The sequence below is a fragment of the Oncorhynchus mykiss genome, chromosome 21, assembly GCF_057628025.1.
Source record: "Oncorhynchus mykiss isolate SJ-2025 chromosome 21, ASM5762802v1, whole genome shotgun sequence".
In the NCBI taxonomy this organism is placed as follows: Eukaryota; Metazoa; Chordata; class Actinopteri; order Salmoniformes; family Salmonidae; genus Oncorhynchus; species Oncorhynchus mykiss.
The window spans coordinates 57,155,711-57,175,000 of record NC_143042.1 but is presented as its reverse complement, the minus strand read 5'-3'; the positions used below and the strand labels follow the sequence as shown (position 1 = coordinate 57,175,000).

The 19,290-nt window shown below is 50.1% G+C and overlaps 1 protein-coding gene across 3 annotated transcripts in view; it reads left to right on the top strand.

Moving 5' to 3' along the window:
- Window positions 1-19,290, top strand: part of LOC110498323 (F-box/WD repeat-containing protein 7) — a 53,245-nt gene that overhangs the window by 19,815 nt on the left and 14,140 nt on the right. For 2 of the 3 annotated variants that reach the window (XM_090213348.1, XM_090213349.1), the window contains 6 exons: window positions 24-147; window positions 5,591-5,727; window positions 6,563-6,676; window positions 11,289-11,470; window positions 13,025-13,250; window positions 14,320-14,530. In XM_090213348.1, the coding sequence (XP_090069474.1) occupies window positions 24-147; window positions 5,591-5,727; window positions 6,563-6,676; window positions 11,289-11,470; window positions 13,025-13,250; window positions 14,320-14,530 (994 nt within the window). Of the gene's footprint in view, window positions 1-23; window positions 148-5,590; window positions 5,728-6,562; window positions 6,677-7,424; window positions 7,855-11,288; window positions 11,471-13,024; window positions 13,251-14,319; window positions 14,531-19,290 lie in introns of those variants that run through there. The other variant, XM_090213350.1, reaches the window with a different exon arrangement.

The following is a 19,290-nucleotide window of genomic DNA, read 5'->3' as shown; positions in this document are numbered from 1 at the left end:
ATATGACTGTGTGTCTCCTGTAGTTGGCCCTGTATGTCCTGACGTTCCTGGAGCCCAGAGATCTGATGCATGCTGCTCAGACCTGTTCCTATTGGAGGATACTGGCTGAGGATAACCTGCTGTGGAGGGAGAAGTGTAGAGAGGAGGGTATGTACCACACACACACACACACACACACACAGAGCGAGGAGGAGGGTACAACACACACACACAGAGAGGAGGAGGAGGGTACCACACACACACACACACCCACACCCACACACACACACACACACGGAGGAGGAGGAGGGTACAACACACACACACACACATGGAGGAGGAGAAGGAGGAGGAGGGTACAACACGCGCACACACACACACACACACACACACACACACAGCTGAGGGTACAACACACACACACACAGCTGAGGGTACAACACACACACACACACACACACACACACACAGCTGAGGGTACAACACACACACACACACAGCTGAGGGTACAACACACACAGTCTAGGGTGCCTCAGATACCGATCTGTTAGCCTGCCCAATCAGCCCACTGATGTTGTTTTAGCTGATCAGTCTAGGGTGCCTCAGATACCGATCTGTTAGCCTGCCTTGTTAAATCAGCCCACTGATGTTGTTTTAGCTGATCAGTCTAGGGTGCCTCAGATACCGATCTGTTAGCCTGCCGTGTTAAATCAGCCCACTGATGTTGTTTTAGCTGATCAGTCTAGGGTGCCTCAGATACCGATCTGTTAGCCTGCCGTGTTAAATCAGCCCACTGATGTTGTTTTAGCTGATCAGTCTAGGGTGCCTCAGATAACGATCTGTTAGCCTGCCGTGTTAAATCAGCCCACTGATGTTGTTGTAGCTGATCAGTCTAGGGTGCCTCAGATAACGATCTGTTAGCCTGCCGTGTTAAATCAGCCCACTGATGTTGTTTTAGCTGATCAGTCTAGGGTGCCTCAGATACCGATCTGTTAGCCTGCCGTGTTAAATCAGCCCACTGATGTTGTTGTAGCTGATCAGTCTAGGGTGCCTCAGATACCGATCTGTTAGCCTGCCGTGTTAAATCAGCCCACTGATGTTGTTGTAGCTGATCAGTCTAGGGTGCCTCAGATACCGATCTGTTAGCCTGCCGTGTTAAATCAGCCCACTGATGTTGTTGTAGCTGATCAGTCTAGGGTGCCTCAGATACCGATCTGTTAGCCTGCCGTGTTAAATCAGCCCACTGATGTTGTTTTAGCTGATCAGTCTAGGGTGCCTCAGATACCGATCTGTTAGCCTGCCGTGTTAAATCAGCCCACTGATGTTGTTTACGTGGAAGCATCACTCCAGCAGGTCACGTCTGTATGGAAGGGAATACATGGAAGGACATCTCGTAGGCACTGCTGTTTTAGTTTGACAATATAAATGAACATCTATTCAGTGGAAGTGGGTCCAACGTAACGTCATGATTTGTGATCACGAATGAAACAGCTTCTTTTTTTGTGTGTCGTTTTCCATGATGGGGGGGGGGGGGGGGGGTATTTTGTTCAGCTGTCTGGGCGAGTCTCTAAATAACTCAACCAAATTCAAAACAACTGAATTGTCTAGTTGAGCTGTCTATCAAGAAATGGGCGGGTTGTAACTTGATCCTAATGCTACGATTGGATAGAGTGAGACTGTTCCCATTCCCATCTCTCTCCATCGCTCATATCACTTGGTGCTGTTTACTGCTACTATGACAACTAGCTCAATGGCGATGACATTTTGCTTCCAGGGTAGCCTAGTGGTTAGAGCGTTGGACTAGTAACTATGACAACTAGCTAAATGGCGATGACATTTTGCTTCCAGGGTAGCCTAGTGGTTAGAGCGTTGGACTAGTAACTATGACAACTAGCTCAATGGCGATGACATTTTGCTTCCAGGGTAGCCTAGTGGTTAGAGCGGGGGGGTTGAAAGATCGAATCCCCAAGCTGACAAGGTAAAAAAATCTGTCGTTCTGCCCCCTGAACAAGGCAGTTAACCCACTGTTCCTAGACCAGTTAACCCACTGTTCCTAGACCAGTTAACCCACTGTTCCTAGACCAGTTAACCCACTGTTCCTAGACCAGTTAACCCACTGTTCCTAGACCAGTTAACCCACTGTTCCTAGGGCTGTCATTGAAAATAAGAATTTGTTCTTAACTGACTTGCCTCGTTAAATAAAGGTAAAATAAAAAACAAGGGGTTCTAAGAACTACTTTAATAATATAATATCTAACAGGGAGAGTGTAGGAAAACATATGCAACAACCTTCTGTCTGAAGGACTCAGATCTGACCGTAGTTTGAGAAGTAAGAATGTAAACAGACACGTGCACTGATCTACTGCTTTCTTCGTCCTTAAACATTCATGGAAGATTCTTAGGTAGCTAAACCTATTGCCAACCTTTTTTTAATTTACCAATTTCCGGATATGATTGGTGCTGGTCAGATCAGCACACCAGTAATTAACTAATGTTACTCTGCAAGTCAGTTGGCTCGTTGACGAAATCAAGTTCACAATGTTAACGTTATCTAGCTACGTTGAGTATTAGTGTCTATGTGATATTTTAGCACCATGTTTATCTCGCCAGCTAGCTAGCTAGCTAACACCACAGAGGATTAGTTATTGTAATCTTAGCTATGTGACCTGTTAGCAATCTGCTTAGCTAGCTAGCTAACAGGGTTAGTTATTGTAATAACCCTAGGTGGTGAAGGTAGGAAACAACATCTCTGATCCTCAACACTGGGGCCCCACAAGGGTGCGTTCTGAGCCCTCTCCTGTACTCCCTGTTCACCCACGACTGCGTGGCCACGCACGCCTCCAACTCAATCATCAAGTTTGCGGACGACACTACAGTGGTAGGCTTGATTACCAACAACGACGAGACGGCCTACAGGGAGGAGGTGAGGGCCCTCGGAGTGTGGTGTCAGGAAAATAACCTCACACTCAACGTCAACAAAACTAAGGAGATGATTGTAGTCTTCGGGAAACAGCAGAGGGAGCACCCCCTCCCCCCCTATCCACATCGACGGGACAGTAGTGGAGAAGGTAGTAAGTTAAGTTCCTCGGCATACACATCACAGACAAACTGAATTGGTCCACCCACACAGACAGCGTGGTGAAGAAGGCGTAACAGCGCCTCTTCAACCTCAGGAGGCTGAAGAAATTTGGCTTGTCACCTAAAACCCTCACAAACTTTTACAGATGCACAATCGAGAGCATCCTGTCGGGCTGTATCACCGCCTGGTACGGCAACTGCTCCGCCCACAACCGCAGTGCTCTCCAGAGGGTGGTGCGGTCTGCACAACGCATCACCGGGGGCAAACTACCTGCCTCCAGGACACCTACAGCATCCCAGGCCATCAGATTGTTAAACAGCCACCACAGAGAGACGGCTGCCTACCTACAGACTTGATATCATTGGCCACTTTATTAAATAGAACACTAGTCACTTTAAGAATGTTTACATATCTCTCATTACTCATCTCATATATATACAGTGGGGCAAAGGTGTTGTTTAACCCTGTGTGTCCAGGTTAGAGGTGTTATGTTATTTAAGCCTGTGTTTTTTTTTGAAAATTTTTAAATTTCACCTTTATTTAACCAGGTAGGCAAGTTGAGAACAAGTCCTCATTTACAATTGCGACCTGGCCAAGATAAAGCAAAGCAGTTCGACACACAATGACACAGAGTTACACATGGAGTAAAACAAACATACAGTCAATAATACAATACAATAATACAGTATAAACTAGTCTATATACGATGTGAGCAAATGAGGTGAGATAAGGGAGGTAAAGGCAAAAAAAGGCCATGGTGGTGAAGTAAATACAATATAGCAAGTAAAACACTGGAATGGTAGATTTGCAGTGGAAGAATGTGCAACGTAGGCAGCGATTGGTTGAAGAGCATGCATTTAGTTTTACTTGTATTTAAGAGCAATTGGATGCCACGGAAGGAGAGTTGTATGACATTGAAGATTGCCTGGAGGGTTGTTAACACAGTGTCCAAGGAAGGGCCAAAAGTATACAGAATGGTGTCGTCTGCGTTGAGGTTGATCAGAGACTCACCAGCAGCAAGAGCAACATCATTGATGTATACAGAGAAGAGAGTCGGTCCAAGAATTGAACCCTGTGGCACCCCCATAGAGACTGCCAGAGGTCCAGACAACAGACCCTCCGATTTGACACACTGAACTCTATCAGAGAAGTAGTTGGTGAACCAGGTGAGGCAATCATTTAAGAAACCAAGGCTGTCGAGTCTGCCGATGAGGATGTGGTGATTGACAGAGTCGAAAGCCTTGGCCAGGTCAATGAATACGGCTGCACAGTATTGTTTCTTATCAATGGCGGTTATGATATCGTTTAGGACCTTGAGCGTGGCTGAGGTGCACCCATGACCAGCTCTGAAACCAGATTGCATAGCAGAGAAGGTATGGTGAGATTCGAAATGGTCGGTAATCTGTTTGTTGACTTGGCTTTCGAAGACCTTAGAAAGGCATGGTAGGATAGATATAGGTCTGTAGCAGTTTGGGTCAAGAGTGTCCCCCCCCTTTGAAGAGGGGGATGACCACAGCTGCTTTCCAATCTTTGGGAATCTCAGACGACATGAATTTCGGCAGGTAATTTTAGAAAGAAAGGGTCCAGATTGTCTAGCCCGGCTGATTTGTAGGGGTTCAGATTTTGCAGCTCTTTCAGAACATCAGCTGACTGGATGGGGGGTGCAGTGCTGTTGACCGGGGTAGGGGTAGCCAGGTGGAAAGCACGGCCAGCCGTAGAAAAATGCTTATCGAAATTCTTAATTATGGTGGATTTATCAGTGGTGACAGTGTTTCCTATCTTCAGTGCAGTGGGCAGCTGGGAGGAGGTCTTCTTATTCTCCATGGACTTTACAGTGTCCCAGAACTTTTTTGAGTTAGTGTTGCAGGAAGCAAAGTTCTGCTTGAAAAAGCTAGCCTTGGATTTTCTAACTGCCTGTGTATAATGGTTTCTAGCTTCCCTGAACAGCTGCATATCACGGGGGCTGTTCGATGCTAATGCAGAACGCCACAGGGTGTTTTTGTGCTGGTCAAAAGTGTGCCAGTCAGGTCTGGGGAGAACCAAGGGTTATATCTGTTCCTCGTTCAAAATTTCTGGAATGGGGCAATGCTTATTTAAGATGGTTAGGAAGGCATTTAAAAAAAAAAGATATCCTGTCAGTAAAGGATGCCTGGTTGAGATCAATAGCCTTCCAGGATACCCCGGCCAGGTCGATTAGAAAGGCCTGTTCGCTGAAGTGTTTCAGGGAGCGTTTGACAGTGATGAGAGGAGGTCGTTTGACCACTGACCCATTACGGATGCAGGTAATGAGGCAGTGATCGCTGAGATCTTGGTTGAAGACAGCAGAGATGTATTTAGAGGGCAAATTGGTTAGGATGATATATACAAGGGTGCCCGTGTTTACGGCTTTGGGGTTGTATCTGGTAGGTTCATTGATAATTTGTGTGAGATTGAGGGCATCAAGCTTAGATTGTAGGATGGCCGGGGTGTTAAGCATGTTCCAGTTTAGGTATTTAACCCTGTGTTTGATGTTATTTAATCGTGTCTAACCAGGTATTGAAGAGCCCCTGGTTGTGAAGAGAAGAAACACTCTTAAACCTGGGTTCCTCCACTCGCCCTGGAAGAGTGCCTACGTACAACAACACAGGATAGAGAGCAACTGGAGGACTGGGGATATCACCTCACCTAAGGTATTATATAGAGAGGACTGAGGATATCACCTCACCTAAGGTATTATATAGAGAGGACTGGGGATATCACCTCATCTATGGTATTATATAGAGAGGACTGGGGATATCACCTAACCTAAGGTATTATAGAACATAGAGGACTGGGGATATCACCTCACCTAAGGTATTATATAGAGAGGACTGGGGATATCACCTCACCTAAGGTATTATATAGAGAGGACTGGGGATATCACCTCACCTATGGTATTATATAGAGAGGACTGGGGATATCACCTCACCTAAGGTATTATATAGAGAGGACTGGGGATATCACCTCACCTAAGGTATTATATAGAGAGGACTGGGGATATCACCTCACCTAAAGTATTATATGGAGAGGCGTGTATAATCTCAACTGGATTAAAGGCGTGTATAATCTCAACTGGATTAAAGGTGTGTATAATCTCAACTGGATTAAAGGCGTGTATAATCTCAACTGAGTTAAAGGCGTGTATATTCTCTACTGAGTTAAAGGCGTGTATATTCTCTACTGAGTTAAAGGCGTGTATAATCTCAATTGAGTTAAAGGCGTGTATAATCTCAATTGAGTTAAAGGCGTGTATAATCTCACCTGGATTAAAGGTGTGTATAATCTCAACTGGATTAAAGGTGTGTATAATCTCAACTGGATTAAAGGTGTGTATAATCTCACCTGGATTAAAGGCGTGTATAATCTCACCTGGATTAAAGGCGTGTATAATCTCAACTGGATTAAAGGCGTGTATAATCTCACCTGGATTAACATCTTCACTCTACCTCTCTCTCATCTCTCGTTCGTCTCTCTCATCTCTCTCAGGTGTTAAAAGGTCATGATGATCATGTGATCACGTGTCTACAGTTCTGTGGTGACCTCATAGTCAGTGGTTCTGATGACAACACTCTCAAAGTCTGGTCTGCCCTCACCGGCAAGGTAAGGCTACGAACTCACACAGATGTTTTAATGTAAAGGAAGGACAACATGGCTGTGTGACTAGGGTAGTGTAATCACCCACATAGTTAATAGTGTAGAGCATCCATCGAGAGCATCCTGACCGGTTGCGTCACCGCCTGGTACAGAAACTGCTCGGTGTAAGGCTCTACAGAGGGTAGTGCGTGCGGACCAGTACATCACTGGGGCCAAGCTTCCTGCCATCCAGGACCTCTATACCAGGCGCCGTCAGAGGAAGACGCTACAGAGGGTAGTGTGTACGGCCCAGTACATCACTGGGGCCAAGCTTCCTGCCATCCAGGACCTCTATACCAGGTGGTGTCAGAGGAAGACCCCAAATATTGTGAAAGACTCCAGTCACACGAGTCACAGACTGTTCTCTCTGCTACCACATGGCAAGCAGTACCAGAGCACCAAGTCTAGGTCCAAGAGGCTCCTTAACGGCTTCTACCCCCAAATGACCACCCAGACTATTTACATGGACCCCCCCCCCTCTCTCTATGCATAGACACTTAACCTGTACCCACCCTTTTTAATTTAATTATATATATTCTTTACTTTATTTAGTAAATATTTTCTTAACCAACAATGCAGTTCAAGAAATAGAGTTAAGGGGCTTGTAAGTAACTTTTTATGTGACCTTGATTTAACAAGTCAGTTAAAAACAAATTATTATTTACAATGACAAACCCTCCCCTAACCTGGACGATGTTGACCCTCCCCTAACCAGGACGACGTTGACCCTCCCCTAACCAGGACGACGTTGACCCTCCCCTAACCTGGACGACGTTGGGCCAATGACAAACCCTCCCCTAACCAGGACGACGTTGGACCAATGACGAACCCTCCCCTGACCCGGACGACGTTGGGCCAATGACGAACCCTCCCGTAACCTGGACGACGTTGGGCCAATGACGAAACCTCCCGTAACCCGGACGACGTTGGGCCAATGACGAACCCTCCCGTAACCCGGACGACGTTGGGCCAATGACGAACCCTCCCCTAACCAGGGCGACGTTGGGCCAATGACAAACCCTCCCCTAACCAGGACGACGTTGGGCCAATGACAAACCCTCCCGTAACCCGGACGACGTTGGGCCAATGACGAACCCTCCCCTAACCTGGACGACGTTGGGCCAATGACGAACCCTCCCCTAACCTGGACAACGTTGACCAATGACAAACCCTCCCCTAACCTGGACGACGTTGGGCTAATGACAAACCCTCCCGTAACCTGGACGACGTTGGGACAATGACGAACCCTCCCCTAACCTGGACGACGTTGGGCCAATGACGAACCCTCCCCTAACCTGGACGACGTTGGGCCAATGACGAACCCTCCCCTAACCCGGACGATGTTGGGCCAATGACAAACCCTCCCCTAACCCGGACGACGTTGGGCCAATGACAAACCCTCCCCTAACCAGGACGACGTTGACCCTCCCCTAACCTGGACGACGTTGACCCTCCCCTAACCAGGACGATGTTGGGCCAATGACAAACCCTCCCCTAACCCAGACGACGTTGGGCCAATGACAAACCCTCCCCTAACCAGGACGACGTTGGGCCAATGACGAACCCTCCCGTAACCCGGACGATGTTGACCCTCCCCTAACCTGGACGACGTTGACCCTCCCCTAACCCGGACGATGTTGGGCCAATGACAAACCCTCCCCTAACCCTGACGACGTTGGGCCAATGACAAACCCTCCCGTAACCTAGACGACGTTGACCCTCCCCTAACCAGGACGACGTTGACCCTCCCCTAACCTGGACGACGTTGACCCTCCCCTAACCAGGACGATGTTGGGCCAATGACAAACCCTCCCCTAACCCGGACGACGTTGGGCCAATGACAAACCCTCCCCTAACCCGGACGACGTTGGGCCAATGACAAACCCTCCCGTAACCTGGACGACGTTGACCCTCCCCTAACCAGGACGACGTTGGGCCAATGACGAACCCTCCCCTAACCAGGACGACGTTGGGCCGATGACAAAACCTTCCGTAACCTGGACGACGTTGGGCCAATGACAAACTCTCCCGTAACCCGGACGACGTTGGGCCAATGACAAACCCTCCTCTAACCAGGACGACGTTGGGCCAATGACAAACCCTCCCGTAACCTGGACGACGTTGGGCCAATGACAAACCCTCCCGTAACCCGGACGACGTTGGGCCAATGACAAACCCTCCCCTAACCAGGACGACGTTGGTCCAATGACGATCCCTCCCCTAATCTGGACGACGTTGGGCCAATGACGAACCCTCCCCTAACCTGGACGACGTTGGGCCAATGACGAACCCTCCCCTAACCTGGACGACGTTGGGCCAATGGCAAACCCTCCCGTAACCCGGACGACGTTGGGCCAATGACGAACCCTCCCCTAACCCGGACGACGTTGGGCCAATGATAAACCCTCCCCTAACCTGGACAATGTTGACCAATGACAAACCCTCCCCTAACCTGGACGACGTTGGGCCAATGACGAACCCTCCCCTAACCTGGACGACGTTGGGCCAATGACGAACCCTCCCCTAACCTGGACGACGTTGGGCCAATGACGAACCCTCCCCTAACCTGGACGACGTTGGGCCAATGACGAACCCTCCCCTAACCTGGACGACGTTGGGCCAATGACGAACCCTCCCCTAACCCGGACGATGTTGGGCCAATGACAAACCCTCCCCTAACCCGGACGACGTTGGGCCAATGACAAACCCTCCCCTAACCTGGACGACGTTGACCCTCCCCTAACCTGGACGACGTTGACCCTCCCCTAACCAGGACGATGTTGGGCCAATGACAAACCCTCCCCTAACCTGGACGACGTTGACCCTCCCCTAACCCTGACGACGTTGGGCCAATGACAAACCCTCCCGTAACCTGGACGACGTTGACCCTCCCCTAACCAGGACGACGTTGACCCTCCCCTAACCTGGACGACGTTGACCCTCCCCTAACCAGGACGATGTTGGGCCAATGACAAACCCTCCCCTAACCCGGACGACGTTGGGCCAATGACAAACCCTCCCCTAACCCGGACGACGTTGGGCCAATGACAAACCCTCCTCTAACCAGGACGACGTTGGGCCAATGACAAACCCTCCCCTAACCCGGACGACACTGGGCCAATGTCAAACCCTCCCCTAACCCGGACGACACTGGGCCAATGTCAAACCCTCCCCTAACCCGGACGACGTTGGGCCAATGACAAACCCTCCCCTAACCCGGACGACACTGGGCCAATGACAAACCCTCCCCTAACCCGGACGACACTGGGCCAATTGTGCGTTGCCCTAAAAGTAAGCATTGCACTGTAAGGTTTACTTACACCTGTTGAATTGGGCGCACGTGACAAATAACATTGGATTTGATTTGTAGAGTGCCGTAAAACCTCTTAACCCACTCTACAATAAGCTGCAATACCTATTTCATACTTTTGATGTCTTCACTATTATTCAACAATTTAAAAATAATTTAATAAAAAAATCATTGAATGAGTAGGCGTGTCCAAACCTTTGACTGGTATTGTATAAATATATTTTTATTAGTATTATATCTACAGTTATTGTGACTGTTTTCATATCTTTGAATGTGTATCATTTTGCTTTGGCAACATTGACCGTGTCCTTCAGTGAAGCATATTGATTACAGTTCCTACTGCTTCCACTTCTTAATGCCCATCTGTCTGTCTGTTCTTAACACCGTGAAGGAGAGAAAGAGAAGGCTTTAAACGATGCACTGGTAAACATTTATTTATTTCCTCTCCTCCCTCTCCCCTCTCTCTCTCCCCTCCCCCTCTCTCCCCTCTCTCTCTCCCCTCTCTCTCCCCTCTCTCCCCCCTCTCTCTCCCCTCTCTCTCCCCTCTCTCCCTCCCCTCTCTCTCCCCTCTCTCTCCCCTCTCTCTCCCTCTCTCTCCCTCTCCCCTCTCTCTCCCTCTCCCCTCTCTCTCCCTCTCCCCTCTCCCCTCTCTCTCCCTCTCCCCTCTCTCTCCCTCTCCCTCTCCCCTCCCTCTCCCCTCTCCCCTCCCTCTCCCCTCTCTCTCCCTCTCCCCTCTCTCTCCCTCTCCCCTCTCTCTCCCTCTCCCCTCTCTCCCTCTCCCCTCCCTCTCCCCTCTCCCCTCCCTCTCCCCTCTCTCTCCCTCTCCCCTCTCTCCCCCTCCCTAACCCCTCTCTCCCCCTCCCTAACCCCTCTCTCCCCCTCCCTAACCCCTCTCTCCCCCTCCCTAACCCCTCTCTCCCCCTCCCTCACCCCTCCCTCACCCCTCCCCCCTCTCCCTCACCCCTCCCTCTCTCCTCCCTCCCGCCCTCCCTCCCTCTCTCTCTCTCTCTCCCTCCCCACCCTCCCTCTCCTCTCCCTCTCCTCTCCCTCTCTCTCCCCTCTCTCTCCCTCCCCTCTCCCTCCCCTCTCTCTCCCCCTCTCTCCCCCTCCCTAAACCCCTCTCTCCCCCTCCCTAACCCCTCCCTCACCCCTCCCCCCTCTCCCTCACCCCTCCCCCCTCTCCCTCATCCCTCCCTCTCTCCTCCCTCCCGCCCTCCCTCCCTCTCTCTCTCTTCCCTCCCTCCCCACCCTCCCTCTCTCCTCCTCCAGTGTCTGCGTACATTAGTAGGCCATACAGGAGGCGTGTGGTCCAGTCAGATGAGTGGTAACATCGTGATCAGTGGGTCTACAGACAGGACTCTGAAGGTTTGGGACGCAGAGAGCGGAGAGTGTGTTCACACCCTGTACGGACACACCTCTACTGTACGCTGTATACACCTGCACGACAAACAGTGAGTTAACACACACACACCTACACACCTACACACACACACACCTACACACACACACACACACACACACACACACACACACACACACACAGACACACACACACACAGACACACCTACACACCTACACAGACACACCTACACACCTACACAGACACACCTACACACCTACACAGACACACCTACACAGACACACCTACACAGACACACCTACACACACACACACCTACACACCTACACCTACACACACCTACACACACACACACACACACACACACCTACACACACACACACACACACACACACACACACACACACACAGTCAAGCTCTACACTCATGTACATATGCATACATTCTCTCTATCTCACATGACCAACTCACTTCCATCATGTCTCTGTCTATCATCATTAGGGCTGTCCCCAATTAGGGCTGTCCCCGACAAAAAAAAAACATCTTGGTAGATCGAAAGTCGATTGGTTGAACATGTGTTTTTCCATATATAGACACAGCCTATGTGTTTTAATTAAATCAACTATATGCATTGAGCTTGTCTGATGCTTAAAGCACACTATTTGATGAAATAAGAAGCAGATGCCTCAAGAGGGAACTAGAGATCTAGATAACCCAAATATTATTTTTTTAACCTGACCGTCCTGCTCCTACTGGCTTTCACAGGTTCTGCCTTTAACCCCCTGAAGTGGACGGTAATAAGCTACAGGAGGAGTCGGCAACCTTTCTCATGTTGAATGTCAATTTATTTGACCATTTCTACCGATCTGCGTGCCAGTTACAGTTTTCGCACATTTTCGTGAAACGCTTTAATTTAATTTATAATAACGTCTTCCTTTCTCAAAATCATTGTTGTGTGATTAATCACAATTATATCCAAATCTAAATGATACAAACCTAAAAAGTAACTTCTATTGCCAACTATGTAAAAATATCCTACATAAAGCCAACAAATAAAAACATTGCAGCCTGCAGGTAGAAAATATCCTGATAAAAAATAAATCTCTTATAAATCACATTGGCTATACATGGCCTGTCTGCTACGAACTGGAAACATTGTATCAACTATTAACTGGGTCAGTCTGAAGCTGGTGCTAGTGAACTGAAACATTGTATCAACTATTAACTGGGTCAGTCTGAAGCTGGTGCTAGTGAACTGAAACATTGTATTAACTTGGTCTGGTCTGAAGCTGGTGCTAGTGAACTGAAACATTGTATTAACTTGGTCTGGTCTGAAGCTGGTGCTAGTGAACTGAAACATTGTATTAACTTGGTCTGGTCTGAAGCTGGTACTAGTGAACTGGAAACATTCTCATGAGGTAGTCACCTGGAATCCATTTCAATTAACAGGTGTGCCTTGTTAAAAGTTAATTTGTGGAATTTCTTTCCTTCTTAAGGCATATATATCTATATATTTGTCACTGCTCGACTAAAACAATTGACCGGTCGACTAGTCTGGACTAATCCTCATGCCTCTGTCTTGTTTTGTGGATTATATTCTCCCTCCCTCTCCTCCCTCCTCCTCGTCCCTCTGTCTCCCCCCCAGGGTTGTGAGCGGTAGCCGTGACGCTACGCTGCGTCTGTGGGACGTAGATTCTGGCGAGTGTCTCCACGTCCTGACAGGTCATGTGGCGGCGGTGCGGTGTGTCCAGTATGACGGGCGCAGGGTGGTCAGCGGAGGATACGACTTCATGGTTAAAGTCTGGGACCCGGAGACAGAGACCTGTCTACACACTCTGCAGGGACACACTAACAGAGTCTATTCACTTCAGGTAGGAACACACACACACACACACACACCCTGAAACAGAGTCTATTCACTACAGGTAGTGGACGGAACCGATCTGTTTTCCGTTCTGAAACAGAACCCCGTTCCAGTGTTCCGACCAGCATTGAAATTAATAAGCTAAACGTGAAAACAATGTTGATTTCAAAGTCAAAACAATTAACGAAAAGCAATGTTCTGAACCGGTTCCAACCCAAAACGTTCTGAACCGGTTCCAACCCAAAACGTTCTGAACCGGTTCCAACCCAAAACGTTCTGAACCGGTTCCAACCCAAAACGTTCTGAACCGGTTCATGTCGTTGCTTTTCGTTAATTGTTTTGACTTTGAAATCAACATTGTTTTCACGTTTAGCTTATTAATTTCCTTCACTGATTAGCGTGGATAGAGCAGCTTGCTTGTTTTCATGAAGTGGGAGAAGGGTTGGGAGATAGACCGCTGCGCCACGCTAAGGCACTGCATCTCCGTGCTAGAGGCGTCACTACAGACACCCTGGTTCGAATCCGGGCTGTATCACAACCGGCCCGTGATTGTGAGCCCGGGTTTGGCTGGGGTAGGCCGTCGTTGTAAATAAGAATCTGTTCTTAACTGACTTGCCTAGTTACATAAAGTTTAACACACAGAGAGAGAGAGAGAGAGTGGTGGACATGGCCTTTACTTGAAGCGCTGAACATCATGACGTGAATTGGAACGTGTTTAGGCTATTACTGACATCAAAACTAGATGTTAGGAATATTGTGAAAATTAATATAATTAACGGGTTCTCTAGATTTGAAAATAAAGGTTCTGTTCCGGAATACTAAAGATCACTTACCTGGTTCGGGTTCTGTTCTGTTTTTGGTTCTATTCCCTGAACCAGTTCCACCCCCTGGTTAGAACACACACACACACACTCCTGTCTTCCTGCAATCCCCCGGTCTATTTCTATTTCTGGGTAAATAAGGCCGTCCCTTCTGTAGTTAAAACACACACTGTGTCCATACCATTGTTCTTGTGTTTCACTTCAATGTGAATTTGATGCTCCTGACATTAACCATTAAGTCCTCGTCTCCTCCAGTTTGACGGTGCCTACGTGGTCAGTGGATCTCTGGACACCTCCATCAGAGTATGGGACGTAGTGACGGGAGGGTGTGTCCACACGCTGACCGGCCACCAATCACTGACCAGTGGTATGGAACTAAAGAACAACATCCTGGTCTCTGGCAACGCTGACTCTACTGTCAGGGTCTGGGATATACGGACAGGACAGTGTCTCCACACACTACAAGGTGAGGTTATACACACTATATACACAAAAGTATGTGGACACCACTTCAAATGAGTGGATTTGTCTAGTTCAGCCGTTGCTGACAGGTGTATAAAATCGAGCTCACAGCCATGCAATCTCCATAGACAAAACATTAGCAGTAGAATGGCCTTACTGAAGAGCTCAGTGACTTTCAACGTGGCACCGTCACAGGATGCCACCTTTCCAACAAGTCAGTTCGTCAAGTAGTGTGCCCTATTGTAAAGTGGAAAACGCCTAGGAGCAACAACGGCTCAGCAGTGAAGTGGTAGGCCACACAAGCTCACAGAATGGGACCGCCGAGTGCTGAAGCACGTAAAACCCATCTGTCCTCGAATGCAACACTCACTACCGAGTTCCATACTGCCTCTGGAAGCAACGTCAGCACAATAACTGTTAGTCGGGGAGTTTCATGATATTGGATTCCACGGCCGCACACAAGCCTAAGATCACCATGAGCAATGCCAAGCGTCGGCTGGAGTGGAGTCAATCTCGCCACCATTGGACTCTGGAGCAGTAGAAATTAGTTCTCTGGAATGATGAATCGCACTTCACCATCTGGCAGTATGACGGACTAATCTGGGTTTGGCGGATGGCTGGAGAACGCTACCTGCCACAATGCATAGTGTCAACTGTAAAGTTTGGTGGAGGAATAATGGTCTGGGAATGTTTTTTCATGGTTTGGGCCCCTTAGTTCCAGTGAAGGGAAGTCTCAATGCTACAGCACACAATGACATTCTAGATGATTCTGTCCTTCCAACTTTGTGGCAACCGTTTGAGGAAGTGTTTTTTTAAGATCGGTGTGGAAGAACTTGACTGGCCTGCACAGAGCCCTGACCTCAACCCCATCGAACACCTTTGGGATGAATTGGAACACCAACTGCGAGCCTAATCGCCCAACATCAATGCCCGACCTCACTAATGCTCTTGTGGCTGAATGGAGCAAGTCCCCAGAGCAATGTTCCAACATCTAGTGGAAAGCCTTCCCAGAAGAGTGGAGGCTGTTATAGCAGCAATGTTCCTACATCTAGTGGAAAGCCTTCCCAGAAGAGTTGAGGCTGTTATAGCAGCAATGTTCCAACATCTAGTGGAAAGCCTTCCCAGAAGAGTGGAGGCTGTTATAGCAGCAATGTTCCTACATCTAGTGGAAAGCCTTCCCAGAAGAGTGGAGGCTGTTATAGCAGCAATGTTCCATCATCTTGTGGAAAGCCTTCCCAGAAGAGTGGAGGCTGTTATAGCAGCAAAGGGGGGACCAACCCCATATTAATGCCCATGATTTTAGAATGAGATGTTCGACGAGCAGCTGTCCACCTACTGTTGGTCATATAGTGTACACACACTGAAGTATAGACAGGTCAGGGTCTTTGATGGTTGAAGGTCAGGGATTGAGGGTTGAAGGTCTCATTAGTAATAGTGGGAGAAATGTGGGAGGGAGATGAAGGTTGAAGTTCTCATTAGTGGGGGGGGGGGGGGTTGAAGGTCAGGGATTGAGGGTTGAAGGTCTCATTAGTAACAGTGTCTGGGGAGATGGGGGGGGGGGGGGGGGGGGCTGTTGTCTCCAGGTCAGCTGTTGAATTGGGTCACCACTAGTGCTGTCCCATTCACCCTCACCATAAAGACACAATGGAACATTCCTGTGGGGTGTGTGTGTGTGTGTTGTCTTTATGTGAGGTTCTGAATGGTCTGAGGGGTGTTGTCCGTTTAGTGGTCCATCCGGACCAGGCAGTAGGAACCACCCGGGTCCTCATTAGGACCAGTCAGTAGGAACCACCCGGGTCCTCATTAGGACCAGTCAGTAGGAACCACCCGGGTCTTCATTAGGACCAGTCAGTAGGAACCACCCAGGTCCTCATTAGGACCAGTCAGTAGGAACCACCCGGACCAGGCAGTAGGAACCACCCGGACCAGTCAGTAGGAACCACTCGGACCAGTCAGTAGGAACCACCCGGACCAGTCAGTAGGAACCACCCGGACCAGTCAGTAGGAACCACCCGAACCAGTCAGTAGGAACCACCCGGACCAGTCAGTAGAAACCACCCAGGTCCCCATTAGGACCAGTCAGTAGGAACCACCCAGGTCCCCATTAGGACCAGTCAGTAGGAACCACCCGGACCAGTCAGTAGGAACCACCCGGACCAGTCAGTAGGAACCACCCGGACCAGTCAGTAGGAACCACCCGGACCAGTCAGTAGGAACCACCCGGACCAGTCAGTAGGAACCACCCAGGTCCCCATTAGGACCAGTCAGTAGGAACCACCCGGGTCCTCATTAGGACCAGTCAGTAGGAACCACCCAGGTCCTCATTAGGAGCAGTCAGTAGGAACCACCCAGGTCCTCATTAGGACCAGTCAGTAGGAACCACCCGGGTCCTCATTAGGACCAGGCAGTAGGAACCACCTGGACCAGGCAGTAGGAACCACCCGAACCAGGCAGTAGGAACCACCCAGGTCCTCATTAGGACCAGTCAGTAGGAACCACCCAGGTCCTCATTAGGACCAGTCAGTAGGAACCACCCAGGTCCTCATTAGGACCAGTCAGTAGGAACCACCCGGGTCCTCATTAGGACCAGTCAGTAGGAACCACCCTGGTCCTCATTAGGACCAGGCAGTAGGAACCACCCGGGCCCTCATTAGGACCAGTCAGTAGGAACCACCCGGGTCCCCATTAGGACCAGGCAGTAGGAACCACCCGGACCAGGCAGTAGGAACCACCGGGACCAGGCAGTAGGAACCACCCGGGTCCCCATTAGGACCAGGCAGTAGGATCCACCCGGGTCCCCATTAGGACCAGGCAGTAGGAACCACCCGGGTCCCCATTAGGACCAGGCAGTAGGAACCACCCGGGTTCTCATTAGGACCAGTCAGTAGGAACCACCTAGGTCCTCATTAGGACCAGGCAGTAGGAACCACCCGGGTCCCCATTAGGACCAGGCAGTAGGAACCACCCGGGTCCCCATTAGGACCAGGCAGTAGGAACCACCCAGGTCCTCATTATGACCAGTCAGTAGGAACCACCCAGGTCCTCATTATGACCAGTCAGTAGGAACCACCCAGGTCCTCATTAGGACCAGGCAGTAGGAACCACCCGGGTCCTCATTAGGACCAGGCAGTAGGAACCACCCGGACCAGGCAGTAGGAACCACCCGGACCAGTCAGTAGGAACCACCCAGGTCCCCATTAGGACCAGTCAGTAGGAACCACCCAGGTCCTCATTAGGACCAGTCAGTAGGAACCACCCAGGTCCTCATTAGGACCAGTCAGTAGGAACCACCCAGGTCCTCATTAGGACCAGTCAGTAGGAACCACTGGACCAGTCAGTAGGAACCACCCGGACCAGTCAGTAGGAACCACCCGGACCAGTCAGTAGGAACCACCCGGACCAGTCAGTAGGAACCACCCGGACCAGTCAGTAGGAACCACCCGGACCAGTCAGTAGGAACCACCCAGGTCCCCATTAGGACCAGTCAGTAGGAACCACCCAGGTCCTCATTAGGACCAGTCAGTCGGAACCACCCGGGTCCTCATTAGGACCAGTCAGTAGGAACCACCCAGGTCCTCATTAGGACCAGTCAGTAGGAACCACCCAGGTCCTCATTAGGACCAGTCAGTAGGAACCACCCGGGTCCTCATTAGGACCAGTCAGTAGGAACCACCCAGGTCCTCATTAGGACCAGTCAGTAGGAACCACCCAGGTCCTCATTAGGACCAGTCAGTAGGAACCACCCAGGTCCTCATTAGAACCAGTCAGTAGGAACCACCCAGGTCCTCATTAGGACCAGTCAGTAGGAACCACCCAGGTCCTCATTAGGACCAGTCAGTAGGAACCACCCAGGTCCTCATTAGGACCAGTCAGTAGGAACCACCCAGGTCCTCATTAGGACCAGTCAGTAGGAACCACCCAGGTCCTCATTAGGACCAGTCAGTAGGAACCACCCAGGTCCTCATTAGGACCAGACAGTAGGAACCTCCCGGACCAGACAGTAGGAACCACCCGGACCAGACAGTAGGAACCACCCGACCAGTCAGTAGGAACCACCCGGGTCCCCATTAGGACCAGTCAGTAGGAACCAGCCGGGTCATCATTAGGACCAGTCAGTAGGAACCACCCAGGTCCCCATTAGGACCAGTCAGTAGGAACCACCCAGGTCCGCATTAGGACCAGTCAGTAACAACCACCCGGGTCCCCATTAGGACCAGTCAGTAGGAACCACCCGGACCAGGCAGTAGGAACCACCCGGACCAGGCAGTAGGAACCACCCGGACCAGGCAGTAGGAACCACCCGGGTCCTCATTAGGACCAGTCAGTAGGAACCACCCGGGTCCTCATTAGGACCAGGCAGTAGGAACCACCCGGGTCCCCATTAGGACCAGGCAGTAGGAACCACCCGGGTCCTCATTAGGACCAGTCAGTAGGAACCATTTTGACCACGCAGTAGGAACCACCCGGACCAGGCAGTAGGAACCACCCGGGTCCTCATTAAGACCAGTCAGTAGGAACCACCCAGGTCCCCATTAGGACCAGTCAGTAGGAACCACCCGGGTCCTCATTAGGACCAGTCAGTAGGAACCACCCAGGTCCTCATTAGGAGCAGTCAGTAGGAACCACCCAGGTCCTCATTAGGACCAGTCAGTAGGAACCACCCAGGTCCCCATTAGGACCAGTCAGTAGGAACCACTGGACCAGGCAGTAGGAACCACCCAGGTCCTCATTAGGACCAGTCAGTAGGAACCACCCAGGTCCTCA